We start from the raw sequence: 27,016 nt of genomic DNA, 5'->3' as shown, positions 1-27,016 counted from the left end.
CCCCCACTAACTATTGTCTGCTGTAGATTATTCTTTGCACTAGATGCTGACGGTAAGAGCTGGTTTTTGAGACGTATGTCCTGCAATCCTCTGGTCGACATCACCTCAACGTCGCCAAGCGTTCAGCTGGCAAGGAAAAGTTGTGTGTTAGCCGAGGAATAGGCCGCACCCGGATCAGATTAGATCGGTAACGTAACTCGGCTGCTGATGCGGTTGTTACGTACCGTCTCATTGCCGTTGTCAGGCCACCGGCTGAATCCATCTTGGATCATGCTATCCAGGACAGTATCCAGGAGGGGTGTACCTACGAGACGTTCAACATCTGATGACCTGGACGTACTATGATAATCAAAACGAGAAATCTACAGAGGTTGCAGATACCGTGTCTCCCAGTCGGGATAGCTTTTCCACTCATTTGCCTCCCATTTCCTACCGACTCGAGTTAAATAACCCGCTAGCTGCAGATCCAAACTACCCCGCGGAGAGACTGAGTGGGAGGGGTCCGTTCGCTTGAAGTACCCGATCTCTTGGCACAGCAGCGAATAGTAATGTTCTTATAGACTGTAGAATTGACTGAACAAGCCTATCGGACGCTCTGGCTTTGCAAAGACCCCCCGGATGGGAATTGAGTCAATTGACGCCCCAGTGTTGTGGGATAAACGTTCCCGAACGGTCGCTGGAAGTGGACGGGTATTGTTACATACCGTGGAGAGAAAACTGGAACCGATGGATGGACCTGTACGAGACATTTCCTCACCGAGTGGCAACCAGAAAAAGTCATGCTTTCATTCTTGAATAATTGTTCCCTACGATTTTTCGCCTCGCATTCTTCTCCCCTATTTGAATCCGTCATTGGTAGCTTTTGCACGTGCCCTATCTCATCGGTTTCTTTCCTCTTTTTTCTTTCTCCAGGATTTCCCCAACAACTTCCTCTCCTCTCTTAACCATTCTTGCTCTTTTGCAAAATCTCAATTCTATTATCCAGTTACAGTCTCATACAACCCGGGAGAATCTTTTCTGACACGTACAGACCCTAGCGCATTCGGAACCGTCCTCCCGGCGCCGTCTTGCCCCAGGCACATTATCCATCCATTGTCCTGCCACCTCCCTAAAACAGCATCGCTCTGATCCTCCGGGACTTCTTTCATTTCCGATCTGCTTGCTCCCTGCATCAGTCGTCCGTCCTTATCTGAATGCCCACTCGCTTTGCGGTGTCCACAGGTCTAGTGTAGACCGTCTTCAATTGCCACTACCTTTGCTCATCCCTTTTCGTTGGGCCCTCCTTTTTAATTCCACTGTCGACCAGCAATTACGTTTGCTCGATCCTTCAATCCGCCCAACATCTTCTCTCTCCGCGCTTTGTTTTAATATCGTCACACGCTCAGAATTGGCGGGCAATTCTTTCGCTCTATACACCGCTTCACAGAGATATAATGGGTAAATTATACTTTCTTTTCTGCTTCCATTCTTCCGTCGCTATCCCTACGCCACCAACTCTTGCGGTCAATTTACAATGGCCCAGTTCTTGACAAATGACTGACCTTTCTTTGTGTATGTAGTTCACGCCGTACCTCAGCCGCCTTCATCAAGGCTGGCGACGCCACAGCCTCCCCTTGCCTCCAGTGGTGACCACAAGAGCATCCCCGTATCGTCGACATCTCACCCCGATAACCCTGTCCCCGAAGAGCCCCGTGGAGTTCGGGCACTGTCTGTAACCGATATCAATTTCAGCATCTCGTCACCATCATTGCGCGATACCGAATCCACCGGTTCCGAATCACCATCGCCTGCCCAGACGCCCGACACAGAGATCTCGTCCGATGCGGAAGAATCATTGAAGAAATCCTCCGTCGAAGATGGCTCCGAGAAGCCCCGTCGGGCCTCCACTGTTCTGATCTCTCAGAACTCTGAGGATATGAGAAGAATTTTGGAGAATGTCGGCGTTGCTGGCACTCAAAAGCTCCAGCCTCTGTGCTGTGGTGGTGGTTGCTGTCGCAGCCAGCCTTTGGTCAACATTCCTACGCCATCGGTTGGAGCCAATGTCGTCACTCCTCCGCACAACAAGGCCTATGAGAGCCTCAAGCTCAATGTCGCTTACCTCACCTTGGACAGCGAATTGACGAACCTTGTGCCTCTACCAGAGAAGACGGTCTCTTTTTCTGCAATCCCGAAATCGGCAGTGGATCTGCAGCTGGGTTCTGCAAAGCACCCGCCTCCTTTTGTCCAACCTCATCCCCCGTATGACGTCTTCCGTGCGCCTTTGCACCATGCCCGAGAATTGACCAAGTCCGGTGCCGAGAAGCGTACATATCATTTTGACATTGACGTAACAGACTACCCTGCCGAGAGTGGTAGCGTCGATTTCGTCGTGGGTGGCGCCATCGGAGTATGCCCCAAGAACAAGGATGAGGAGGTCGATGATATCTTCAACCTACTGGGCGTGCCCAAGTCGATTCGTGACAAGAAGATCACCGTGCGCACCACGAAGGGTCGGTGGCCCACGATCTGGGGAGACGATCAACCTCGGGAGCTAATCACCACCCGGCGGGAATTGCTGAACTGGTGCTCAGACATTCAGAGCTATGCACCCACCAAGGGTCTATTCCGACTGCTCGCCGAGTATGCCAGTGAACCAAATGAGAAGAAGATCCTTTCGTTCCTCGCCTCCGCTCAGGGACAAGGTGCCTTCTGTGACCTGCGTACTAGCTCGCACATCACCGTCTCTCAGCTGTTGCACGCTTTTCCCTCATCTCAACCTCCCCTGGATCATCTTCTCTCTGTCTTGAATACCCTCATGCCTAGGTTCTACTCCCTTTCTCAGGACCCGCTTCTCTCATGCAAGGATAAGGGTACCCAAACCCGTCGGTTGGTCGAGGTGGCGGTGACTGTTGCCGAATCGGACGATTGGAAGGGAGGCATGCGCACGGGCGTTGGGTCTGGATTCCTCGAGCAGCTCGCACGCCAAGTGATCGAGGCGGAGAAGAAGGGCATTGACCCTTCCACTCTTGACCTCCATGTCCCTATGTTCCGCGGCTTGATGGCCAACCCGCTGGCCAAGCAATTTACTTCCGACGGCCCTATGCTCTTGATTGGTGCCGGTGTTGGCATCGCTCCCTTCCGCGGTTTTGTACAGCGACGCCTCCAGTCGGCCAACTGCGCTAACAAGGTCTGGGTCCTGCAGGGCGTCCGTGACTCCCTCTTGGACGAGCTCTACCGGGGCGAATGGGGCGTTGATGAGGAGAAGGTGCGCACGGTAGTGCAAAGCCGCCGTGGGGAGAGCAAGTATGTTCAGGAAGAGGTGCGCCATCAAGCTGATCTGGTCTGGTTTGTCATCAATGCTCTGGACGGCCGTGTCTTCGTCTGCGGTAGCGGTAAGGGGATGGGCGAGGGCGTTGAGGACGCTCTCGTCGATGTTGCCATGGCCAAGGGCAATTTGAATATGGAGGAAGCGAAACAGTTCTGGGCGAACAAGAAGGAAGCCGGACAGTACATTGCCGTAAGTTCTCCGCCCGCAATGTCCGCTTATTGTTTCATGGATGCTAATCACAAAACAGGAAACCTGGTAATGTTCTGAAATCGTGGGTTAGATTGACACCAACCGTATCACGTGTTGATATATTCGCATATGTATACCGCACTGGTTTGTTTTGCTTTTGTTCTATCTTGGGTATCTCTGTTATAATGTTGCTTTAGCGAGGTGGGCTTTGTTTTCAAACATCTGTTCACGGTTGATCCGGAATCTCTGTCATCATGGAACTAAACATAGAATTAGTTGGTAGCAAATACCTAATGCACATTTTACAATCACAGTTGCTTAGTGTACCGTGCAGAAAGGAGCACATGACCACGAGTCAAGATATATTCTCCATAGTCTATACCCACACGAATCATGGAACTTGGAACAAATCTTTGCTCGCCAGATTTGTCCCTGAAAAAGGACGCTAAGAAAAGGTTGTTCCACTTTTTTCTTCAAGATCAAGAGACTTTTAGGCTTTCAGCTGCAGTCTAGCCTCTAGCTATCTCGGCTAAGATGTCTACAATCTGTCGAATGTGGATATTAGCGTACGGGACTATGCAAAAGGCTTTTGGCCACCATGAAGGAATCCCCTGAACCGCTCAATCACCTTCCAATTCAGCCGCAGCTCGGCCTTTCTTGCCTGGCTATTTTCAGCTCTCGTATAATAGAGGCTTAAACGGTCTAGCTTAAGACGACAACGATGGGATGGATTGGGACGGATTGGGGCCTTCCGCCGGCTTCATCATCTCTTAAAAGCTGAAGCCGACCATCCATTCCCTGATTTAGTCACTCTTTCCTTCTCAGTTTCTCTTCACCGGTCTCTCGTTCTTCTGTTTGCTGTCCTCTCTGGCTTCAACTGTCAGGTGGACGAGCCGACCGACGGTCCTTTCCGCCTCATTTTCTTTCTTATTCAGACACACACTCGCTTGCCACAATGCCTCGCTTACCGTCTCTCGTTTCGCTTCTGTTGTTTTCGCGCTCCTTTCTTCCCGGTGTGTCGGCTGAAGGGACCGAGGTGGTGACATGCGCGACATCCACGCCCAATCCCCTTGCAAATCCGTCATTTGAAAGTGGTATCACCGGCTGGGGATTTGCCTCGGGAACCACTGGCAATGTTATCTCAGGCGATGCAGCTGACGGCTCTCTATATGTGTGAGACACGACCGTTCTCAAGGACCCTCAACGCTTGGATGCATGCTAATCATTCTGGTAGTGAGACGAGTGCGACCAGCACATCGGTAACGGTCTTTCTATATCAGAGAAGTAGCTCGTTCATTACGAATGGCCAATATACCGGATCATTCCAATATCGCATCAAGCCGACTTCCTCTCACGCCAGTATGACTTGCTATATCAAGGCGTACATTGACTCTTTCACCACCGCCGGCCTCGTCGGAAGTGCTACCGTGTCTGTCTCTTCAAGCACCGTTGGTTGGGATACCCTCTCGTTCAGCTATACTCCTACCACCGCCGGAACACACACCTTTGAGATCTATGGCTATTGTACCGGCGCCACCCAGTATGCTGGAGCCGCTATCGATTTGGACAATGTGCAATTTGTTGGACCTGCGGTCACCTCATGTTCGACCCAGACCATCACGATTACCCCTACGCAACTCCCAACATCCACCGTGATTCCAACCACCACTTCAATTCAGACATCCTCCTTGCAAGTGCCATCTCCATCTGTGCTCTCATCGTCGATGGTTACTTCCCCCACGCCATCGGCTGTGACACCAGTGGTGATTACCAGCAGCAGCACACCCTCGTCGCAGGTCTCTGTGATTGTGCCTTCTCTTAGCACTGCTTCTTCGCCCAGCGCTGCTGCTCCATCTAGTGCTGCTATTCCGAGAATCAGCTCTTCATCCGCCGCCGTCAGCTCTCTGACTCAACGTCCTTCTACCCCTGCCGCCTCTCCTTTCTCGACTATTGCAGTCTCGGTTCCTTCTTCAAGCGGAGCAGTGACTCTGTCTGTTTCTTCGTCCCCTGTGTCTGCATTGACCTCTCAGATTGCTGTTTCTGCACCCAGCTCTGTGGCTGTTATTTCCCCAGTCTCTTCCGCTTCTCCAGTCATTCCTTCTTCATCCGTTGCAGTTATTGCATCTTCCAGCAGCGGTGTCGTCGCTTCTGGCGCTCCCTCCACAAGAAGAACAATCTACGTCACTGAGACTATGACCGTCTCGGAAACAATTTGCTCCACAAGAGCGTCTCAAACTCAACCAACTGCCATCGTGACAACCACTGGAACTTCTGACCAAGGCGGCTCGAGCGGAACCGAGGGCGGAAGCACTACATCAACCATTCTCAGCACTCGCACTGCAACCATCACCGCTTGCCCATCGAGTGTGTCGGACTGTCCTGCCTCTGCAAAGAGTACTTTTGTGACAACCGAGACTTTGGTGGTCTCTACAACTATCTGCCCTGTCACAATGACCCAGACTCAACCTACCACTGGTGCCTCGCTTACAGGAGGATCCAACACCGGTCTGCCCGGCGGTGAAAACGGCCGAAGCACTACCTCGACTGTCTTCAGTACTCGTACTGCCACCATCACGGCGTGCCCTTCCACCGTCCCCAACTGCCCCGCTTCCGCAAAGAGCACCTTTGTTACTACCGAGACTCTGGTCGTCTCAACGACTGTGTGCCCCGTGACTGCTTCTGCCACGGCCCATGGCACTAGTGGTGTTTCCACAGCCACAGCCCTTCCGACAGCCAGCAATGGATCGACTTCTGGCTCCAGTGCGGCTTCTGGCTCCTCATCTGGGCCTGGCGTTGTCTCGGGCTCGGGCTCTACTACTGGCTCCAACTCTGGGTCCGATTTGGGTGTTTCTTCTGACACTGGTACTAGCAAGCCTAGTGGTTCTAATGCTGGTTCCTCTACTGGCTCTTCTGCCGGAACCAGCTCCGGCTCCGGCGCCACCTCTGGTAACAGCACCGCTGGCACTAGCTCTGGCAGCAGCTCTTCTATCGGCTCTACCTCTGGTAATAGCTCTGCTGGCACTAGCTCCGGCAGTGGCTCTGCTTCCACCGGCTCTAGCTCTGGCAATGGTTCTTCTGCTGGCTCCAGCTCGGGCAATGGCTCTGCTTCCACCGGCTCTAGCTCCGACAGTGGCTCTTCTTCCGCCGGCTCCAGCTCTGGCAATGGTTCTTCTGCTGGCTCTAGCTCCGGCAGTGGCTCTGCTTCCGCCAGCTCTAGCTCTGGCAATGGCTCGCCTGCTGGCTCTAGCTCCGGCAGTGGCTCTGCTTCCGCCAGCTCTAGCTCTGGCAATGGCTCGCCTGCTGGCTCTAGCTCCGGCTCTGTCTCCAGCTCTACCTCTGGTAGCAGCTCCACTACTGGCTCCAGCTCGGGCAATGGCTCTGCTTCCACCGGCTCAAGCTCCGGCAGTGGCTCTTCTTCCACCAGCTCTAGCTTCGGCAATGGCTCTGCTTCCGCCGGCTCTAGCTCTGGCAATGGTTCTTCCGCCGGCTCTAGCTCTGGTAGTGGCTCTTCCGCCGGCTCTGGCAATGGCTCTTCTGCCGGTTCTAGCTCTGGCTCTACCTCTACCACCGGCTCCGATAATGAATCTGCTTCCGGTGCTAGTGCTGCTTCTAATTCTGGTTCTGCCTCTGGCAATGGCTCTTCTTCCGGTGCTAGTACTACCTCTGGATCTGCCTCTGGATCTGCCTCTGGATCTGCCTCTGGATCTGCCTCTGGATCTGCCTCTGGATCTAGCTCTGATACTGCTCCTGTCACTGTCAGTGGTGTCTCGCCAGTGTCTGAGTCTGGAGACCATACTGGAAGTGAATCTGAGCAGGAGGGAACCACCTACAAGGCACCTAGCTCAGCTAACTCTCAGACCATTGGTGCTGCTGGGGGCAAGAACATTTCTGCTCCTGCCTCGTCTAGTACTGGCTTCCAAAGGATCTACAGCAGCACCCCGACGGCTGCGTCTTCCACTGCTCAGGTGACCGCAGTCTCAACGGCGTCTAGTGCAGCTGGTGCTCTTTTCACCGGTGCGGCTTCCGCCATGCACATGACAAATGGGCAAATGATTGGATCCCTTGCCGGTGGCTTGGTCTCTATGCTCCTCATGTTTGTCTAAGGAGCACGCCACTATGTAGCCCAGACACTTTTATCAGTAACTGGCTCTCCGAGACCAGACACCTTTGCCTGTCATCGTCTGCTTGTTCATACTTACTATAATAATCTTTGTACAAAGATGAATGTATATTCATGTTATGAAATAATATCTCCTAATGAAGCGATATGATCCAGTCTGTTCATTGTAAGTGGCACTGAGGATATGCCAAGGTAGATGACACTGGAGATGCCAATGCAGCGCTGAGAGGCAGCGGTCGGTGAGAAGACTGAGGTACCAATGATGATATTAACCCTTGCTCATTGGAAATATCAAGACCTTCGTCTTACTCACGATTTTCTCTTCGCCAACCAATCAGAGTTCCTGTCTTCACTCATGATTCAGTGTTGTCTTGGGTGTATCAAGCTCACCATACACCACACATTGGAAACCGCATCATCACGATCCCCGAAGTAGAGTAGTAGCCAGATGATAACAATGAGATCGATACTGTCTGCCAGTAGACCCACTGCCTTCCGCGCAGTCTCCCAAGGAGAAATGTACTTCTACATCCCCAATTAATTCCAGGATACTAGGTACGGGTAGGTTCCCCGGCGCAAGGAAGCCAAGACCGGCTGGGGCTGGCATTTCAGCAGCGTGCTCATGCTCGGCTAAATCTATCGAGCGCATCTAACCACCTGCGCGGACAGAGATCGAGTCGTTGACTGTTGTGCGACAACAAAATGTCAATATGGGGTAGAGGGAAGGGTTAGACCAAACAAGGAGTGCGGAAGTCGTGATCACGGTATCTTGAAGTCTGGACTTCGGAGATCCCGGGGTGGACTTTGATGGCCTTTCTGTGAGCCGGAATGTGTGTGTATATATATGTATATACATATATATGTGTGTGTGTGTGTGTGTGTGCGTGTGTGTGTGTGTGTGTGCGTGTGTGTGTGTGTGTGCGTGTGTGTGTGTGTGTGTGTGTCAAGCTGCTGCTCCTGCCGTAGACGTCACGGGCAAAAGATATCTCGACGGGGGATCGGATGTGGTTCACCCGTCTATATCGAAGTATTGTATACACCAAGTCCCACGGCGTGGGTGGTGAAAGACCCGATAGCGCACGTAGTGTTAGTTTTGTATTCTAATGAGAGTATTTGATGGGAAGTAGCTTGCTAGTTCTATCGTGCGTATGAGGTAATCTAGCAGGCTCTATCAGCATCTGTTATCTCTTGGATACCTGGTGACTAGGTAGGAAGGAGCTTGGTATTCAACTGCTACATATATCGGATTCTAGTCAGGTCGTTGGCCGGGTATCAATCAGGCGCGAGCGAGATCGGGTTGGATAGTAGTAGTAGTAGTAGTAGTAGTAGTAGTAGTAGTAGTAGTAGTAGTAGTCGTCGCTGTGGGGATATATTTGGGGATTATGAGGAAGGAAGGGAAGGATTGCTAACTGGGATGGTAGCAGAATATGAGCATCATCTTTTCACATCCATTGTCATGATGGCACCTCGATAACCACCACGCCCAAAGCATTAATCAGGATTAGGTGACATCAAGATGGAATCCATCATGGGCAGAGTGGTACGTGCGCACGCTCGGTGGTTTGAAGCCCCTGCCTGTCACATACTGAGTACTGGCAGAGCGGCCTGCCCGTGGCCTAGCTGAGCGAGGTCTTCGTGCCCGACGCTTGACAGATTTACAATGTTGATGCTCTTGCGATCGATCCTTCCTCGCGTGTTTCAGATCTCCAGGGGAGGAGATGGAAATCAAGGAGGATTGCCCGATTAAAGCCGGAGGCCTAAGAATAGACTTGCAGATGCGATGACTGGTAAGGTGCTGTGATGACCGTCTCGCAAATGGTGATCGTCCGCCTGTAGAGCCACTTACACATCTACGCATATTCTTCCGCAGACTGTCAACGGCAACAATCTGAAGCAATGTGGTGGGGGGTCGCATCAAACCACCCTTCGAAGGATCACTGATGCTACCAGTGACAACCAGAAGGGGGAGTTGGGGGAGGCAAGGAAGCAAAACAGGTTGGAATCTAGAGTCGCCAGCCACTTGAATCTACGATTATGATCATCCAGAAACCCCCATACTTCCTCTCTTCCTTCCTTCCCCCACTATCCCGTGTCAGCAGTGACAAGTCCTGGGGAGACAAGACGTGCACGCGGCAGTTTCAGAAGAGTCTCAGAATTTCATGATGCGCACAGATCGAAGTAGCCCCTTTGACGCATCTCAGGACTTTTGGAATTGGCTGGTTCTCGGTTGTTTCAAACTACACACACACGGCATACCTCGAGAGGATCTTAGACGTTTTAGACACAGGAACCAGACCTCCAAACATAGGAGCATCCGTCCCCCATCTCTGGCAGCTCCTCGTCTAATGCTCCGATTTCATCCATGGCCGTCATCTGCGATAGAAGACACACAGAGAGAGAAACGGGTGCCTGATTCGTAGTGGGGAAAAGAGGCTTGCCAACCCCCTCGTGTGAGTAGTATGCAAGTGACTTGAGAATGAGATAAACACGGTGAACTTAGTGCCAGGAACCTTGTAGGGTTGAGCCGGACCGGATGGATCGTACTTCTTTCTCGTATCGAGCCACAATGGAGATTAGAGTTGGAAGCTAAAGCCAAGTGGCTTTTTTCCCACCCCAAAGATTATCATGGACCAACTAAATAACCGTCTATTTTGGACAGCTGCAGGGGAGGGCTGATCGACAATTCATGGCACCCAAGTTCACTAGTAATGCATAAGGGAATCGAACAGCCACTGAAGCCCTTAATGCTCATCTTGACTCAGCGGAGGGTCGGAGGAGGTGAGGGGGGAGGGTCGTTGGAAAATTGGTCGGAACCAAGGCACATCTCGATATGAATGCAACCGTCTCATTATTGTGGCAAACGCGAACGCCGAATGGCGTTCGAATTGCCAACCCTATCTTCCCACTCCCCCCTGAGGGTTCTCTCCGCCGGACCAGTTCATTTGAAGCGGTGGCAGATGACAAGCCTGGCAAGCACAACCACGCCAAAAGCATGGTCTTAGGCCTCAAACAACGGCCGTCAAATCTATTTTGGGGAAGACCTGAAAAAAGACACCAAAAAGAAAAAAAGCAACCAGAGCGAGCCGAAGCAGCCGGACAAATCGTCATGGCAGTCTGGAGGGAAATCCTTCGGATCCGTAGTCCGTAGTCCTTACCACCTGCAGGGGCAACTTGCAGCATCATCATCATCGCCCGTCGATCCTCCGCGTGCATGAAGACGAACTGCTGGGTCCGCAAGGCTTGAAGGGGAGGGGGGAGGGTTTCCAGAGTCGCAGGAGGAACCGACGGGGCGCTATTGGCCAGATCGTCCCCATGGTGTGACTCTCCGTTTACTGCACTCGGAACCCGGTGGTCGAGCTTGGTGATGAACTCCGAAGTTTTTCTTTGCCATGTTCTAGAAAGGTATTGTGTTTGGTGGGGGCGAAAGGCGAAGGACGGGGGATGTCCGTGATCGGTGATGCGGTGGCTTGGGGGAGCGAAGCAGATGGGGAATCGAAAGGCTTGAGTTTGAAACTAGAGATGCAATAGAGTCTCAGGCTATTGAAACGCCATTCTCAACCAGGCAGTTGGTATCTGCGATTGGGTTCGGGACCCAGGGAAAGGGGGGGGGGGGGGGGGGGATGTGGCAGACAAACTGGGGAATCTTCGGGGGATTTTCCCACCGTCGTATCAAACCATGCCGCAGCGGTGGGTGTGGATTGAGGAGGGGGTCAGAGAGAGAAGGAGGGGGAAAAGGCATCTCGTGGGAGAGGCTCAGGAGGAAAATGGAACCTTGAAGCGGGTAAGACATCCTGGAACCGGCGATGATGTCAGTTACGTTCCAGAGAAAAGTTTCTTACTGAGTGCATTCCACTCTTTGAATGGTTGGTTGGATGGGGAACTCGATCCAGATTGGTGAATGGGAGTGGAGGAAGTCCGTGCCAAGACGATCTCCCAAGTAAGGTTGAAGTCAACTGACGATGCTTGTTCCTGTTTCTGTGCAGTGGGCTGGGCTGCACAGTAACTTATACATGTGTATGTACGGAGTAGTGTATAGAGAGGAGAAGAGGAGAAGTTAGCGACTCCTTTTTCCGACTCCGATTCGAGTCCTCTCTCGCCGATGCGGAATGCAACACTTGGTTCCTCCAACCCGTCTGGAGCCGTCCAACAAGCAGTGGTAAAACGGGTGGTGTGCACGACGGAGGTGACAGGCAAGATGAGCCGATCAGCCAGTGCCAGAGTGCCAGTGCCAGTGTCACATCACCCACTTTCCACTTTCTCCTCTTCTGGCAGCGGATCCCAAGAACCGGGAACCAGCGGACGGTGACACGACAGCAAACACCAGAATGACAAATAATTCCTGGCTTCCCTGGCTTCCCTGGATTGTTTGTGTCAACTTTAGTCCACATAGTTAGCATATCATTGGAAGATATGACTTTGACAATAGTGAAAGTCTATTGTTGCTTTTAGTGAGACGTTGAAGTTGCCCAAAGAGGGAAGTCTAGTTTCAGTCCTCCAGTGAATCATCAATTATGCTTTGGCGGTCAAGACGATGCTTCTAGAAGGATTCTACCAAGACGGAGGAGAAAACCAAAATTAAAAAAATAAAAAAATAAAAAAATAAAAAATAAAAAAAATAAAAACCAAGTCGGGATTTCCGACTGCCACTTTCTTCCTCAGAGTGGGTAGGTGTGTTTCTCCTCTTGATTAAATTACCGGCTGGCTGAGTTGAAGAATATGGGTAGCGTTTTGATTGTTTATCTCTGCTATGTGTTTTCGATGATTACTTGAACAACCTTGATTATTGATTTCTTCTCTCTGAATTCTTCGACAGCGATATTTTGCTGAGCAAATAGGGAGGACTACTGGCGCCTTGCCAGATTAGGGCAAGGGGATCTTTTCTGCCCTGCCGCTCTGCAAGATCCAGGCTGGGATCGGCACCCTGGTTCCAATCTCCATCCCTGCACGATCTGTCTGGGATCCTGGTGCGACAGGTGTTAAAAAAAATAAAATAAAATAAAAAAGGAACAAAAATCCACAATCAGAAATATATGTTCTCGAGTAGCAGCCACTAAAGCAAAAACTGCATGAGACTAGACCCAATGCGGTCTCCCGCTGCAGGCTCCGCTCGGAAGTGGCGACTGGGCTGTCAGTTTCGAACCATCACCAGCCTCTCGGCGGCTTGGCTGGACGATGGTGCGCCGATGGCCTGCGTCATCGGTGGCTGTGGTCTGCGTATCGGCAGCTGATGCCACTGCTACGGATTACTCTACTTGTATGTACCCAGGTAATTTAATTGAAGTAATCGAGACGAACACAGCAATGACCCCATTGACATGTCTCCTAACCACTCTCGACCGCCTTCTCCAATACTACTACTATGTATAGACATACGTACTCTGTACAAGCACGATAGCTACACGATGATGATGATGATGATGATGATGATGATGATGATGGTGACGGGTCCAACCGCTGCCCATTCAGGAAGGAGTCAGTCAGTCAGTCCCCGCCCTTTGACTGGTAAGACAGTAACGTTACTACGAGAACTAAGCTACCTAGTACCTAACTTATTGCAATGGTACTGTACTATTGAGTAACCTACCGCTATAACAACAAGGCCACGACTCAGTTCTCCGGTGATCCTCCGTCTCGGTGGGAACGCACGTAAGTTCCGTCATGGTCATGAACTTGACACTTTGCGTTGTTCAGTAAACTTCACCGACACTAGAGCAAGTTTGTATAGCCCCGGCGTCTGTCAAGTACCAACTGACAAATCATCAACGGCAGTTGGAATCGTGAAACTCTGATCTAGCGAAGCCACGAGGGCCGCTCGAATTAGGCTTGCACGCGAAGGATGCGACTGACGAGTGACAAGCGGGCTTGCTCGGTCTAGGGACAGATGGAATCGTGGATAGCTCACACTAAAGTGACTAAACTGCTAGAGTCAAAACGGGGCGGTCTCCAGCAGTCTCCAGCAGGGCCAGCTAAACTTTGACCATTTCCTGGTTCGAACCGAACTCTCCTGTCAATCGACGCGGGGCAGATTGCCCTCTGAAGAAAGAGGACAATGCTCTTTTCAGAAAGGCCCCCGGAGATGGCTGTCACAATTCATCCCAAATTATGCCTTCTTGTGATCGCGCTTAGCAATGTCGAGATGTGGCATCTTCCGATCGCAGCGAATATGCGATTAGAGTTGTGCCTAACCAGATCGCCGGCATGCTCTTCTCGGCCGGCTTGCTGATCTCGGTGCCAAATGGGAGGAGACCAAGCCAAAGTCTGGAGCGATCACTCTCCACGGCCAACACTGCGCCCGCGAAAGAGTCGATGACCGATCGCAATACACAAAGTAAACAAGCCATTGACGCACGATGGCCGTCCGCACGAGTCGGCATGGTTTGGGGATGCGTTGCTGGCGCGAACCTTGCGACTACTCCGTACACTTACTACTAACTAACTTACTAGTTAGTTAGTGGTCACTAAGTGCCTAGTACTCATGCTCGGCTGCTAATCTTAGCTGCTGGCGAACCTCGCGCGCGATTTGACCAACCATCGAGCGAGGCAGTTGAACTCGCTGACGCTCTATCATCCCAGAAGCCCATTGATGACTGATCGGAAATCCTATCTCTCCAGCCCATGGAACGACATGCGTATCCCTGTCGCAGAAGTGACTGACCTCTCCGCCTGCCAGAGAAGGAGCTGAAGGGGACCGCAGTTGATTGGAGTGAACCTGTTCCAGGGGAAAGACCAATGAACTGGGTCGCTTCAAATGGGTGCTTTTCTGATCGTCTTAAGGTGGTGAGTGGGTTACATTATAATAGGCTTGTGACTGGGTGCATCGAGTCAAATAAACCACGCTAAACGTAAGAGGGATTGCGACCGACACTCCATTTTTCAGCTCTGCCTTGTATCCGTGGCAGGATGCCTTCTCCAACCAATGCTCATGACCAAAAAAAAATCAAAAGAAAAAAAAGAAAAGGAAGAAATCACAACCCACTTGGTGAAGATCTTTCATGCATACCCGACCTAGACCATCATGTGGTGTGTTCTCATTGCCTGAGCAAGACTATTGGACCAGTAACCATGGGTCATCTCGCGGTGCTGCCCCTGTCCCCTGTCTCGTCTGCCTGTCATCGACCCATTGTCGGATTGCCCTCATGCGCTTGTCACCACCGAGACTGGGGCTTAAGGTTTGGCCCATGAAGTCAGCGCCTGTCTGTCTGCCTGCCTAACTTGTCTCGACTTACCCGAAGTTTGGGACGGTATCCTCCTCGTGGGCAAGGATTCCCGGTCCATGGAAGAGCGATGCGATGCGGCATCCACATCACATCCGAAAATCTGTGAAGTTTTTCCATTCTATTTGACTACACATATTCCGTAGTATATGACAATTTGTCAATCCTCATTACCCCATTCCTCCACCCTTGGGTTCTCGGATCCTTCTTTCATCTCACCATAATCAACACGAATTCACATAGATTATGTGGGCTACCAAATGCGATCATGATCCCCACCTCTGAATATTATGGCCCCGCCTACTCCTCCCCCCCTCCCCCCTCTTCCTCCCCATGCTACTCGTAAACCATGATGTTATAACAACTGATATTTTCACGACTCACTTCTGATCACGGCACGTCAGTTCCACTTCTTACCCACTCGAGCCGATAATATGAGATGTCATATGCACGGGCGATGGATCTTGCATATTATATGGCAGGTCGCACCAATCAATTCAGGCCACTCCTCACCTCAATAGCGTTAGAACGGTAGAACCTCCTTCAGTCATGTCATCCACCTTGATCACGCTGCTTTCGTAAAGAAGGGGGGAGGGGGCGAAGAAGGGCTGGGAAGGGGCGGTGATACGGAACCATAGCGAACATGCGGCTCTTCGAGTCAGCCAGAGAGCCTAGAGGGCCAAAACTCAATCCGGCTTCGTATCGACTATTGATTGATTGATACCAGCAAGGTGGCCTGGCCCCCCAAGATCGATTGATTTATCAACGACCATCAATCCCTTAGGGCTGTTCTACTGGATTCTGCCAATACGTTCCGAAACTCTATAGACGTAATACTTAGATTTCCGGGACGGTTTCTTAGTAGGAGCAAGGTGGACAAATATATTGTCATTGTTTTCATCTCTGGACTGATTTATGTCTGACGTACGGAGTACGGATGGATAACTTACATTGACCATTGACAAAGATGGTAGGCGAGTGGGGTGGTCGGTCGGAAAGGAAGAACTGCTCCTGCTGCTGTGGACGATCCTTGTCCCGGAAGCTGGGATTGTTACCGTTCGACTTCGGTTGTACTTTTAGTTGTTCCTAGGTACATTGACACTGGCGCACTTCTTCCCCTTCCTCCCTCCCCCCTTCCCCTCTCTCGACTACCAGCCTACAGCAGGCATTCGCTTCCAGTGCCAGTTATCCCAGTCATCCAGTCACTGCTCGCGTCCTTTCAGTTACCCCGCCGTGGGGAATGACTGACTGGCTCCCTGTGCGCCTGTCATTCCCTGGCTTTGGACCGATCGATCGCGATCATTCGCTCTGAGCCTTCGATCGAACCTGTCTCTTCAACAACCTTGCAGCGGGAGGGACGCCGTAGCCGTCGCGGTTTAGGGAATGCTGCAAGGCAAGCGCCTTGGAAAAACCCTGGACAACACGTTGTATACGTTACAAGCCTTCCCTTTTTGCATCTTTTGCGTCCTCTTTCTCTGTTTATTTTATTTTTTTTTTCTTTTATTCCTTTTTTCATTCCGTTCTATTGCTATCTTGGTATTCGGTGCAATTTTCGCTTTCTGAACATTATCTCTTCTGACTTCCTCTGAGGCCATCTGATTCTTCCTCGGATTGAACATGAAATGTAGCTAAGGCTCCAGGCTTGCTTATCCATAGTCTGGATTGGGATAAGCTATGACTTGGGATCGCTTTGTCGGTTTCTGTATGGTCCAGTGACCGGCCTCCGCGCCTTTTTGACACCACCACCGATGTGGATCCAACCCGACGATCTCTTTTTCCCTTCATGTATCGTGACATTGTCTCTTGTCTGCTTTTTGAGATTCTCGAATAATTGATTGGCTTGCGACAACAACCTCGCAGCCAAAAGAAAACACTGATCTCAATTGCAGTGCCAATATCTACTGTACTGCATTGTCCTATCGCCCCGCCTCCTCTCCGCGCGAAGACAAGGCCCTTTGGGCGAGGCCTGCAGCCATACCTGCTCCGGACCGTTCCTGAGGAAGAGGATTTGCTTCCTTGCTCCTCCCGTGCAGTTTTCTAGTGAGCTGGTGTTGTGTTGTTGGTCGGTTCAGCTGTCCGTTCGCTGGACTGCTGTGCCTACTTGTATTATTGCGCTTCCGGGATTCCCCCCCTAGTATCCCTTTCTCTCTTCCCCCGGGCTACCAGCCATTATTGCTTTGTACGACGTTGAGAGGTGAGTGGGTAGGCCAGGGTTATGGTGAGGCTTTATTACTTTTTGCTGCACCTCCCAATCTTCTCGTCTTCAATTAAGAAATGCGTGCAGGAAGCATTTTCCGTTGACTGAAACTAAGCGCGGTGGACGCTCTGGTCGTCAACCGTACCACCTCGCCCCCTCTTCCCCCCACTTGTCTACGGCATTTAATCAAGCAGAGACTGCAATAATTAACCCAGCGGGACAGTTGAATGTAAGGCAGGCCAGAATCATTAGACCAACCCAAAGGGCTGAATTAAATTCTCCCGCCACCGTATCGTCAAAACAAAGAGGCCTGTTTGTATGTCGAACGAATTATACCAGAATTCTTAAGGCCACCCTCATTTACCCCAACTCCTCCGCTGCTGTCTTTCAGCAAGCATCATCCTAGTAGAGGTACGGGGCAAGTGCTTCGCGAGTACTAGATTCCACCCCAACACACACCTCAGAAGCCGAGGCACCTACGCACAGATCACGTCTCAAAAAGTCGCCTACGACAAGTCAGTATCTCCTGTACCTAGGATCGAGGGTTTTGGGAAAAGGGACACCTGATTTCTTCTACACGGTCGCTAAAAAAAGAAAGAAAAAAGACCAAAAAATGTTTGGGAAGCAAGACAAACAAATAAGAACGGAAGTTAGCCTGGTTCTGGAAGCTCACTAGCATTAGAGAAGGAATGGAGTTCGATCGCATTCGAGTTCGGGTTCGAGTTCTGGGTGTGCCATGAAGGGGTTTCGATGGTTTGCCCTTAGTTTCAGCTTCGTTTTGCCCTGGCGCTGGTGCTAGCCTAGTCTGGCGAGCCGGGAGGGGACTGAAGAAAGATGGAGAGGGATGATGCTGTCATCAATCAATCAATCCCCTTTTCTGTTAACCCACCCCCAGCCCCAAAAGTTCATCCAGCAACAACCGAATACTAATGAAACGGGCTTCTCAGACGTTTCCGGATGACACGGGTTCGTTCATCCACTATTTTGGTATGAGGTTTGGCATGAACCACTCAAAAAGCAAAAAACACAACACATTAAATAAAATTCAAAAAAGGAAGGCCAAAAACATGAACCATGTCAATCCAATGAAACATGAAATTCGAAGAGGAGAGAACGAGAAGGTATGGATGGAGATCGGAAATGTGCAAACGGGGGTAAAATCGTCACCTCCAAAAACCTCTCCGGGCCTACTCATAGCATACGACTAAAATGTGGCATCTAGGATCCAGGATTCCTTTCGGATTCACAGTAGCAATTTGGGGACCTAGCGCAGGGATGGTTCCTCATGGATTATGGATCCCCCTCTCCAAACCCCATCAAGCTACAAACCTACTAAGTACATCTCTGCGCTGGACAGATGTAGTTATAGTACAGTACAACCTCTCCATAGTTACCTAGTACACACCGGTTCAAACACGGAGTACACCCGGAGTACATCCAGGGAGGAGCTCCAGCAGTGAACATGCTTCGACTCGAGCATAGCACTAATTGACTGAACCTCTAAAGCAGGGGCATACATAGCCTGGTCATTCAGGCTGCGTCTGAAGACTATCCCAGCCCGTTCTTCCTCTTTTTCATCCACCCCCGGATTATTTTCTAAGGGTAGGTAACAAGCCAGCACTCACTACCTTTCGAGATTCCTTGGCATCTGTCAGGACTACAACCCTAAAGACGAGTCAGGTAGGGACCGAAAAGAGGAACAAGAAGGACCAGCAATGAATCAGGGGAAGAGGAAAATCAGGATCTCAACCCGATTGAGATCAAATGGGGGGGCCATGAGAATGGATTGACACAGTCATTTGATATTCATACTTCTCGATCATTATTACTAAGTTCTTTCCCCCGTAGTTCCTTTCTCGACCTCTCTCTATTTTCTCTCGGTATACATTTCACTTCACTCATTTCTTCCATCTGTAGTTTCCCTCCCCGCCGCTTGCCCGTTCATTCTTTCTCTTTACATACCCATTATAAACCGAAAGGAGGGAGCGAGCAAGTTGAGACGAACCGTTCGTCCATCGTAGTTTTTATGGTCAATGTATCCACTCCACTTCACCTCCTCTCCAAGGATCGTCGATTCTTCACTGGGGTTTTTTTAGTTCTTAACTAACCTTACCCCCCCCCCCCTGTTCTTAACTACTTACCATATCATCCATGGTTGACGGGCTTGGCTTGGATGGAACAGCTGACGGACCGGGGGGGTTGCGCGCGGAAGATGCGCGTGTTGTGTCTTGTTGAAGGGATGATCTGATCTGATTGTTCGTGTTTCTTATTTCCCCTCTTTTCCCTCTCGTCGTCTCTTGACCATGGTAGACATGCATTGCCTTCCTTGTTGGGTGACAATATAACGTGTGTGTGGGCTTTGGAAGGATTTTGATATTCGGTCTACAGAGTAGTTTGTCTGCAGAATCTCGGAGGACCGCGACCTGCATGATCTGATCGATGAACGGTGCTATACATTTTTTTTCACGATTCAAATTCGGGGGGTTTAAGAAAAGATAAAAACATGGGCTACGTATGTAGTTGGTTAGTACGTGGGGGAGATAATCGAGTTCTTCTTCGAGATAAGACAAAATTAGAAGTATAAAATTGATAGGGGAAAAAAAAAAGTGAATTCGAAGAGGGCATTGAAGGGAAAAGAGATGCAATGAAAAGGGTAAAGTGTAGAAAAGAAAAAGGGAAAGGAAGGAAGGAGGTGGATATCGAAGGGGAGGAAGGGGAAAAAAAAAAGAAAAAGGAAAAAAGAAGTAAGAAAAACGAATTAGAAATTTTAGATTAAGGAAGGAAAAGAAAAATCAATTAAAATAATTTAAAAAAAAAACAAATCAAAAATTAAATTGTCTGAACCCCGACAACCTTGAGAAAAGAGATCTGGTGTCCACCCAGCCCAGATCCAATTGTTGAGCTGCCTCACTCCCTACCTTGCATAACCTTGGTTCAGCTGTCTCCATCGTCATCGTGTGCGGCAATGTCAAGGTACTTTTAGACTCAGGCCCTGGTAACTATATTACTATTCTATCTCGCCCATATCTCTTTTCAAATCCACTAATTCCACCAGCAGCAGTCGCATTCACACCAAATACTCAAAAAATCCTACTAATCCTCACGATCCTACCTCCCTCTCTCGTTCCCCTTCAATTCTTTATCTTATCCTTCTTAATCCACTTCCATCCCCTCCCCCCTCCCTCTCTCTCACACCCCTCCTTCTCCTCCACTCTCCTATCCTTTTTCATTCCACCAACCCCACCACCACTCACTACAATCCACTCTGGCTAGATTAGCCTCCTCCCTCTCGGTTTCTTCTCTTGATCAACATAAGAGAGACTTGACGCGCGCGCGCCGTACGCCTCGTTATTCCAATCCGATCGCCCTCCCAGGATTGTCTGAAGAGCCGCAGGTCGGCTGTATTTACCCTGTCTGTCTGTCTTTGCGCTAGCGGATAGTCACATCGTGTTTCAACATCGCCACCACCACTCTTGAGTACTTTACAGTCTATGTCCCAGTACCGTGATCTGGGCGAGGGAACTTCTGCTGGAAAAATGGCTATCTCATACGCAAGTGGAATGACAGCCGATCATACGCCAGCCCTTCCTTCCTTCCGAGAGGTGAGTTTCAGAGTCACAAAACTACCCTGTCGCTGAGGTCTCCGAGAGTATATAAAAAAAAAAAACTAAACTGGTCTTGTTACCCCCGCTATAGCTTCTTCCTCCTCATCTCCACGATGAAATTGAGTCGACTTCATATTTTGCCTCCCGCCAAAATCCACACACGCGCGAAAGACCCCTTTCAGCTAGTTTCGACTTGACCCCGACTTCCCGATCTCTGTCCGATCGCCTACCGTATGCCACTCCCTCGAAGCTACCATTGGCGGACGACTTCCGGCCTGGTGAAGCATTTCCGCGAGACAGCAGCAGCCCCCTTCATAGCCGCCTTGCCGGAAATCCCCCTCAGTCCGCTTCAGCCTCGACTCGATTTACTTCTCGTGGCCCCAGTCCCATTCTGCCGTCGATCCGCGATCTTCAGTCCCTGCCCGAACGGGGGATGTCCCCTTCGTCGGCTGCATTCTCGGAATCAAGGGGTTTGTCGCGACCCGAGTATGCGGCACAGGATTTCCGCGCTGGACCTATGAGCGGCCACGGTTTTCCTGCGACCAACATTTCCGGCCCCTTAAATGATAGGAGGAGTGCAGATTCGTTTATGGGAGGCGCTGGGCCGCATTCGTTGCCCAACCAGGTCGCATACCCGTACCCCACGATGGCCTACCAGAGCGACTCGGAGCAAGTCACCCCGCAATCGCTATCCCACGCCCAGCAATCCAATTTTGGCATCCTTGGCGATCCGATCGACTCCAAGAATAAGCGCAGACGGGGCAACTTGCCGAAGCCGGTCACGGATATCCTGCGCGCCTGGTTCCATGAGCACCTTGACCACCCATATCCTAGCGAGGAGGATAAGCAGATGTTCATGACTCGTACGGGTCTCACGATTAGTCAGGTAGGCCGATACCACCCCATCCATGTGTTTCCCCTCACACGATTTGCTCATTCTTTCCTTAGATCAGCAACTGGTTCATCAACGCAAGGCGGCGACAGCTCCCTGCACTTCGCAACCAAATGCGGAACGGTGGTAATGACCTCGATTCTCAGCGGCAGTCACCTTTCAGCGATGTGGAGCATACGTCTCCTGAGTCGATGCCGTCTCCCCACATGGGCACGAAGCCCTGAAACATTGCGACCCAATTAATTCCGACGCGGAATCCCGACTACTGGTCACATTTGCCACGAAATACATCCACTACGTCACGAGTTTACGGAGTCCCTGCGACATTGACAACCGAATAGACATGAGCTTTTGCCGACAGTTGTTTTATTCCCTTTTTATACTTTCTGGATTGTCACAGAATCTACGAGCCGAGCCGAGTGAGGTTGACAAGACCGCTCTTGATACCCTTTATCATTTTCTAATCGACTTCAAAATCACTTTGCATGGTCCCGATCCACGGGGGGTCATTCTTTACGCGCGTGGGAGCACGTCCGGCCCGCTGTCTACACAGCATTGGCGTCGACTGGCTTCCTTAATCACTGTTTTTATTTCGCATCTGAGGCGTTTGGCTTGCGCTTCTCACGTTCAGGTCGGCATTCTGAGTTTTCTTTCCCCTCAAACATTTATTAGACGACCCTTTCTTCATCGATGCACCTGAGGGGTTTGGGTTTGGATGGGTCTTTTGCTTTCGATGAGCGCTCAAATGATCTTGTACAGTACATGGGTGACGTGATCATGTCAAGCTAGACTGGGCTTTTTTCCCCTGACTGTTCTCCTGCTGTCTCTTGTTGTCATTTTTCCTATGTTACGAATCTCTTTGCATGATTCCCGCTCTAGATTTCCGAAAAACCGAGAAGCATTAATGATTGAAATTATTGTTACGAAATGCCAAAGCATAGACAGCGCAGGAGAGCAAGACAGACCTCTAACGAGCAACCACCTTGCTAATACTGAACCTTTTGCTCCATCAATTATCTCTTCGTCCACGGCCAGGTTTAGTCAGCCGGAATTTACTTGCTTCCTTTTTTTCCCTCTCCCCCTCGAAACGAAGTAGGTACTACATTTTCGGTTCTTTTCTCCTCAGTGGCCAATTTGGTCTCCGCTGAACCATGGTTCAGTATCTCAAATCTCGCACCCGGCAGCCTGTTGCATGTCTGGCAATCATCGGCCCAACAATTTTTGATTTACGGAAACTACTCCGACATGCATTGAGTGTGTTGGACTTTTCAATTTCTTTGGTTTTTTCTGCTTTGGAAAAGAGATGCGGTTGGTTATGGGCGGCCTGCTTCCCCTCAGACTCGAAGTATCTCAGAGTATTGTTTTGTCACCATTGGTGCAAAAGAAAAAAGGCGTTCAAACCCTTTTCGACTATTTTTTCTTTTCTTTTTCACGCACAGATAACTATGTCAAGGGCCAGAAACATATTTTGCACAAGGTGAAGAGGGCGGAGAGAGAACGGGCCTGTGTCCTGTCTGTGTCCTGTGTAGACACCTAGAATGCTCCACATTTTCTTCCATTCTTTTTGCTTTCAGTTCAAAGCTTTTGCGGTGTGTGTAAATCTGGATGAACAATATGAAGGAAAAGGGAACGAACTGAGTATGCGATGAGGAACCTTTCTCTCTATGCTGTTAACACGTCATGATAACCTTTCCCCCTTTTCACATTGCTTTTCCCTCACCTTTTGGGATTCTACTTACCTTACTTTTTTTTTCCGCCTCTGTCTTCCATAAAAAAAGAATCAAAGGACGAAAAAATTTTGGACCAAAAGAAAAAAACTCTGATTATTTGTCGCATTAGGAAATCCGATGAAATCCAAATCGCCCAGGTATCCAATCAAGCCTCAAATTCGGTCCCAGCCAGTCGGGACGGATAGATCGACCGACCGACCCTAATGACCGATTGGCACGGATCATGGGATGGGATGGTTGTCTTTGCTCAATACAACCATGTACCCAATTTACCTACCTACTCTTCTGGAGGACTTTTGTAGTTCATCTAGTTTTTTTCTCATGCCTAGGTACATTTATCTAGCAATGGATGACTACGGTCAGAGAGCATACAGATATTATAATCTTGGTACTGTGAGTCGGTATGTATGTACCGGTACTGAGGTTGGGTTGGTGTAGAAGGGGTACTACCTAGGTAGGGGCCCTTGACCCCCGGCCTCCCCCCCCCCCATCCAATCCGCCCCTCGTGGGACTGACTTACTACCTTACCCATGAACAACACACCACCACCACCAACTCAATATACATGACACTGGAGAGCCTATTCCTCAGAGAATCTACCCACTACCTCCGATTGGACCTTTCAAACCGGTGTACGGTGTACAGAGGTAGAGTACGTCCGCTGGGTTACTCTTTTAGGGTTCCTACATAAGTATGGTGGTTAGGTACAGTACAGATGAGAGCCAGAGAGCGAGAGAGCCAAAGAGGCGGCAGGCGGGGGAAGGAAGTGAAAAGGACCGAGCGCAACTTGCTTTTTTTTTCTTTCCCTCGCTCTCTCCATCATACTGCTTCATTTGGCAAGGGGGGACTCTTGCGAGTTGGTTTTTCCGGTAGGGCGAGAGAAGGGTGCTGTGCGTGCGTGCGTGCGTGCGTACGTGCATGCGTGCGTGCATTCTGCGCGCGTTGTGTTTGTGACTGTGTAGTTGGGCTTCTTTTTGCTTTCTTTTGGGGCGGGGGATGGCAGGTAGGTTGTCAGTCGGTCGGTCAGCTGCTTGAGGAGGGCTTTGTTTTGTTTTATGGTCGGGTTTATTTGGCTTCATGTTGCGACTCATTTGGAGAATGGACAGGGGACTTGCTCTATGTTTTTGTTTTTACTTAGGGTTTTCGTCTTTTCTCGGCCTTAGACTATTGATCTACTGCCTTTACGTTTCCCCGCTTCGTCCTTTCAAGATGTAGTGGTCGCTGCTAGCTCAGCTTGGTCTCGTGCTTCGTGCTTCCCAGAGAAGCATGTTCGAGATGATTGATGAGGGGGGGCGGGCGGCTTGGGGGATTTTCGATCGCAACGGTCGCTAAGAAGTCAAATTCTACGTTGTTGTAGAAAAAGAAGAAGGGTAGAATATGCAGGTCGAATCTATATGTCTACTTACCTACCTATGCATAGACCACACAGCCAACGTCTTTCTTCCCCGGACTGGGCGGAAGGATCGACCGTGTTGGCATGTATTGGAGACCAGTTTGAAGCTTTTGATATGACGGAACTTGACGCCGATGAGGAAAGAGAGAAGGGGGGGGGGGAGACTTACTGCATGAAGCACGGGGTTGGGAAGGGAGGGGGAGGACGAGGAGTGAAATATTGAGTAAGTTAACAGAAGGTGAGGGCACATTTCGACTGGCATTTCTTGAAGGTCGGGAGTGGAGGATGCTTCGCAAAAACCGGGATTTGATCCGATCTATCACATGGCGGTGAATCTGACCGATGTGCATGGAGGATCCCGGGCTGGGTAGATGTCACCTTTGATGCGAGGGAGGGAAAGGGTGAGGAGAAGGGAGGGTGATCGGACCCCCGCGTACAGGGAAATGTGGAGAGACAGCGAATTGTACTGCAGGTAAGTATGTATGTATGTATGTATGTGTTATTGATCGGAGAAGAAGAGCAGGAAGACGAGGTGTGGTGACAGGAATGTATTCCATGCTCACATCAAGTATACTAAGTCAACTTAAGTTAGTTACTACTGAACTGGGCTGCCACTTTCCCTTCGACTCAACTTGGCGCTGCTTTTTGCTTATGGAGCAGCCAAGAGCGTGGGAGGAGCATAAAAGTGCGTGTCTGGAATAATTCTGAGCGGCGGTCAATGTCAGTCGGACCATCGCCCTACCTAAACAGCATTTAAGCGTTCACCTAAGTTAATGCGGGCTACTCATGTAACTCAAATAAATTGTGCATGACTACAGAAATCTGTCTCGTCGAGCTCCTCGACACCATACGACGGACGTGATGTAGACAAGCAAAAAGACGGTAGTATATTGCTCGTTAAAGAGTATGGCGCCGAAGTCTTGTACCGGTCAAGATCGTGCCAACATTTCCTATGTGCTCCGGCGCTACTCGTTCATTCCCCCACATTCATATAGTAGCCTGGGTAAACAACTTCCTCTCGGCCCAGCAAGAGGGACAGCGCCCTTGGCCAACTGCCGGGCGTAGTGCAGGTGGCCACTATTCTTGCTGGTGTATGAAAAAGGGAATAGGATCTGGGTTAAAAGGGGGTTGAAGCAGGCCTACCTCACGAAAGCTTTGATTTGCTGTTGCTCACTGTACAATTGCAGCTTGTTGTTGGATTATATCCTTCTCATAATCTCATTCTAGAACATCAATATAAAATCTTCTAAGCATGTTATTGATATAGCATGTAGAGGACATGTATAGACTTTACACCAGCCTTTAGCTTTCTTCCATACCGACATACTCACCATCATCCAGATTATCAGCAGGAAGGATAAATTCTGTTATATGATCGAGGATACAAGATATCTTACATTCTTGATAAGTGTTGTGGAAGCTCTGCTAACTTAATGGGAGAGTTCGAGGACTCAAGGCTATTCACCGTAGTATGCCCACGGTTTAGAGAGCTTGCTCTAATCATATGGTGAGCGAGCGGGAGCGACCGGAGTTTCAAGTGCGTGCTCTGTGAGCGATCTGTGTGTGCTCTGGGACACACGGATCGCCCGTATACCATCCTGTGAAAGCGGCGGCATGCCCAATCCCCAATTCGGTAAGCAGACGGGGTTTCTGTTACAGCACAACAGCTCATGTATAGTTTATCAACGGACCGTGCTACTTAACTGTCTTCTTGCCCGCCTTGACATGCCTGCGCGAAGAAAATACGATGTAGGATCGCATGATTGTAGCCTCATCATGTGTCTGAGTCTGTGAGATCATCCCATGATCTGGGAAGAAGACGCATGTCTGGCTGTCTGTCTGTCTTGTTCGTACATTCGGCCGACAAAGGATCAGTTGCAGTTGGACAAGAGGAATCCGTCAGGGCATTGAGAGTCTCCCCCCCCCGTTGCGATCAGGGAAAACCTGGAAATGAACCCTATCTGCACTCCACTTTGCTGCAGCAGATCTCCCTTCCTCGAGTGATTTGTATGTACGTAGACAGGGATCGACATGATACAACATACTCATACATGAGTAGTAGCTGTCGTTTCTCGCTTGCTGTCTGTGCGACGGGGTTTGACAGACCATGATCACCGAGCATGTCCGCTAAGCTTCATCCCTGGCTAGCACTCTCACATATTTGTATACTCATCTAATTAATTACTTAACACGCTTGCCCTTAGCTGCAAGGTGGAAGTCGGTAAGAACTCTCCCTCCTTCCACGATCGGTTTGACCCATCATGAATACCCTTCTACTTAGGGCAAAAGCGGAAAATGCAGCCGCCACCCGCCACCACCTTAACTCTTCATCAGAACTGAACTTGAGGGTAATAACATCATTCAGCTAA

The 27,016-nt window shown here is 50.1% G+C and overlaps 7 protein-coding genes across 7 annotated transcripts; 6 read left to right on the top strand and 1 right to left on the bottom strand.

Annotated features, from left to right (window-relative positions):
• Positions 1 to 1,433: 1,433 nt before the first annotated feature.
• BO66DRAFT_400424 (FAD binding domain protein) lies at positions 1,434 to 3,566 on the top strand (the record flags this gene model as incomplete). The annotated part of the gene is made up of 3 exons (XM_025648717.1): positions 1,434 to 1,437; positions 1,560 to 3,496; positions 3,555 to 3,566. The coding sequence occupies 3 exons, from the start codon at positions 1,434 to 1,436 to the stop codon at positions 3,564 to 3,566; spliced, it is 1,953 nt and encodes a 650-aa protein (XP_025505469.1).
• Positions 3,567 to 4,135: 569 nt separating this feature from the next.
• Positions 4,136 to 7,763, top strand: BO66DRAFT_54931 (uncharacterized protein). The gene is made up of 2 exons (XM_025653391.1): positions 4,136 to 4,667; positions 4,731 to 7,763. The coding sequence occupies exons 1-2, from the start codon at positions 4,630 to 4,632 to the stop codon at positions 7,597 to 7,599; spliced, it is 2,907 nt and encodes a 968-aa protein (XP_025505468.1). The 5' UTR covers positions 4,136 to 4,629; the 3' UTR covers positions 7,600 to 7,763.
• Positions 7,764 to 10,200: 2,437 nt separating this feature from the next.
• On the bottom strand, positions 10,201 to 11,652 carry BO66DRAFT_54920 (uncharacterized protein). Its single transcript, XM_025653390.1, has 2 exons — positions 11,248 to 11,652; positions 10,201 to 11,129 (listed from the first exon to the last, which is right to left on the bottom strand). Exons 1-2 carry the CDS (start codon positions 11,404 to 11,406, stop codon positions 10,365 to 10,367), a joined length of 924 nt encoding a protein of 307 aa, XP_025505467.1. The 5' UTR covers positions 11,407 to 11,652; the 3' UTR covers positions 10,201 to 10,364.
• A 1,265-nt stretch (positions 11,653 to 12,917) lies between these two features.
• On the top strand, positions 12,918 to 13,736 carry BO66DRAFT_427904 (uncharacterized protein; the record flags this gene model as incomplete). Its single annotated transcript, XM_025650376.1, has 4 exons — positions 12,918 to 12,977; positions 13,012 to 13,118; positions 13,216 to 13,262; positions 13,308 to 13,736. The coding sequence occupies 4 exons, from the start codon at positions 12,918 to 12,920 to the stop codon at positions 13,403 to 13,405; spliced, it is 312 nt and encodes a 103-aa protein (XP_025505466.1). The 3' UTR covers positions 13,406 to 13,736.
• A 6,827-nt stretch (positions 13,737 to 20,563) lies between these two features.
• Positions 20,564 to 21,748, top strand: BO66DRAFT_437260 (homeobox domain-containing protein; the record flags this gene model as incomplete). Its single annotated transcript, XM_025650971.1, has 3 exons — positions 20,564 to 20,629; positions 20,724 to 21,518; positions 21,581 to 21,748. 3 exons carry the CDS (start codon positions 20,564 to 20,566, stop codon positions 21,746 to 21,748), a joined length of 1,029 nt encoding a protein of 342 aa, XP_025505465.1.
• Positions 21,749 to 23,732: 1,984 nt separating this feature from the next.
• On the top strand, positions 23,733 to 24,528 carry BO66DRAFT_54849 (uncharacterized protein). Its single transcript, XM_025653389.1, has one exon. It carries the CDS (start codon positions 23,970 to 23,972, stop codon positions 24,390 to 24,392), a length of 423 nt encoding a protein of 140 aa, XP_025505464.1. The 5' UTR covers positions 23,733 to 23,969; the 3' UTR covers positions 24,393 to 24,528.
• A 1,875-nt stretch (positions 24,529 to 26,403) lies between these two features.
• On the top strand, positions 26,404 to 26,804 carry BO66DRAFT_54841 (uncharacterized protein). Its single transcript, XM_025653388.1, has one exon. It carries the CDS (start codon positions 26,471 to 26,473, stop codon positions 26,756 to 26,758), a length of 288 nt encoding a protein of 95 aa, XP_025505463.1. The 5' UTR covers positions 26,404 to 26,470; the 3' UTR covers positions 26,759 to 26,804.
• Positions 26,805 to 27,016: the final 212 nt, after the last annotated feature.

The sequence above is a fragment of the Aspergillus aculeatinus genome (genome assembly GCF_003184765.1).
Source record: "Aspergillus aculeatinus CBS 121060 unplaced genomic scaffold BO66scaffold_16, whole genome shotgun sequence".
In the NCBI taxonomy this organism is placed as follows: domain Eukaryota; kingdom Fungi; phylum Ascomycota; class Eurotiomycetes; order Eurotiales; family Aspergillaceae; genus Aspergillus; species Aspergillus aculeatinus.
Note: the sequence above shows the minus strand (reverse complement) of the source record. Positions and strands in the feature narration are given on the sequence as shown.

Coding starts and splice junctions, on each gene's coding strand:
- BO66DRAFT_54841 (XM_025653388.1), top strand. CDS start 26,471: ATGTCTGGCTGTCTGTCTGTCTTGTTCGTACATTCGGCCGACAAAGGA.
- BO66DRAFT_54920 (XM_025653390.1), bottom strand. CDS start 11,406: ATGTCTTACCCGCTTCAAGGTTCCATTTTCCTCCTGAGCCTCTCCCAC. Junction 11,130..11,247: donor CCCCGAAGATTCCCCAGTTT/GTCTGCCACATC, acceptor TTGCATCTCTAG/TTTCAAACTCAAGCCTTTCG.
- BO66DRAFT_54931 (XM_025653391.1), top strand. CDS start 4,630: ATGTTATCTCAGGCGATGCAGCTGACGGCTCTCTATAT. Junction 4,668..4,730: donor CAGCTGACGGCTCTCTATAT/GTGTGAGACACG, acceptor TCATTCTGGTAG/TGAGACGAGTGCGACCAGCA.
- BO66DRAFT_54849 (XM_025653389.1), top strand. CDS start 23,970: ATGAGAGCCAGAGAGCGAGAGAGCCAAAGAGGCGGCAGGCGGGGGAAG.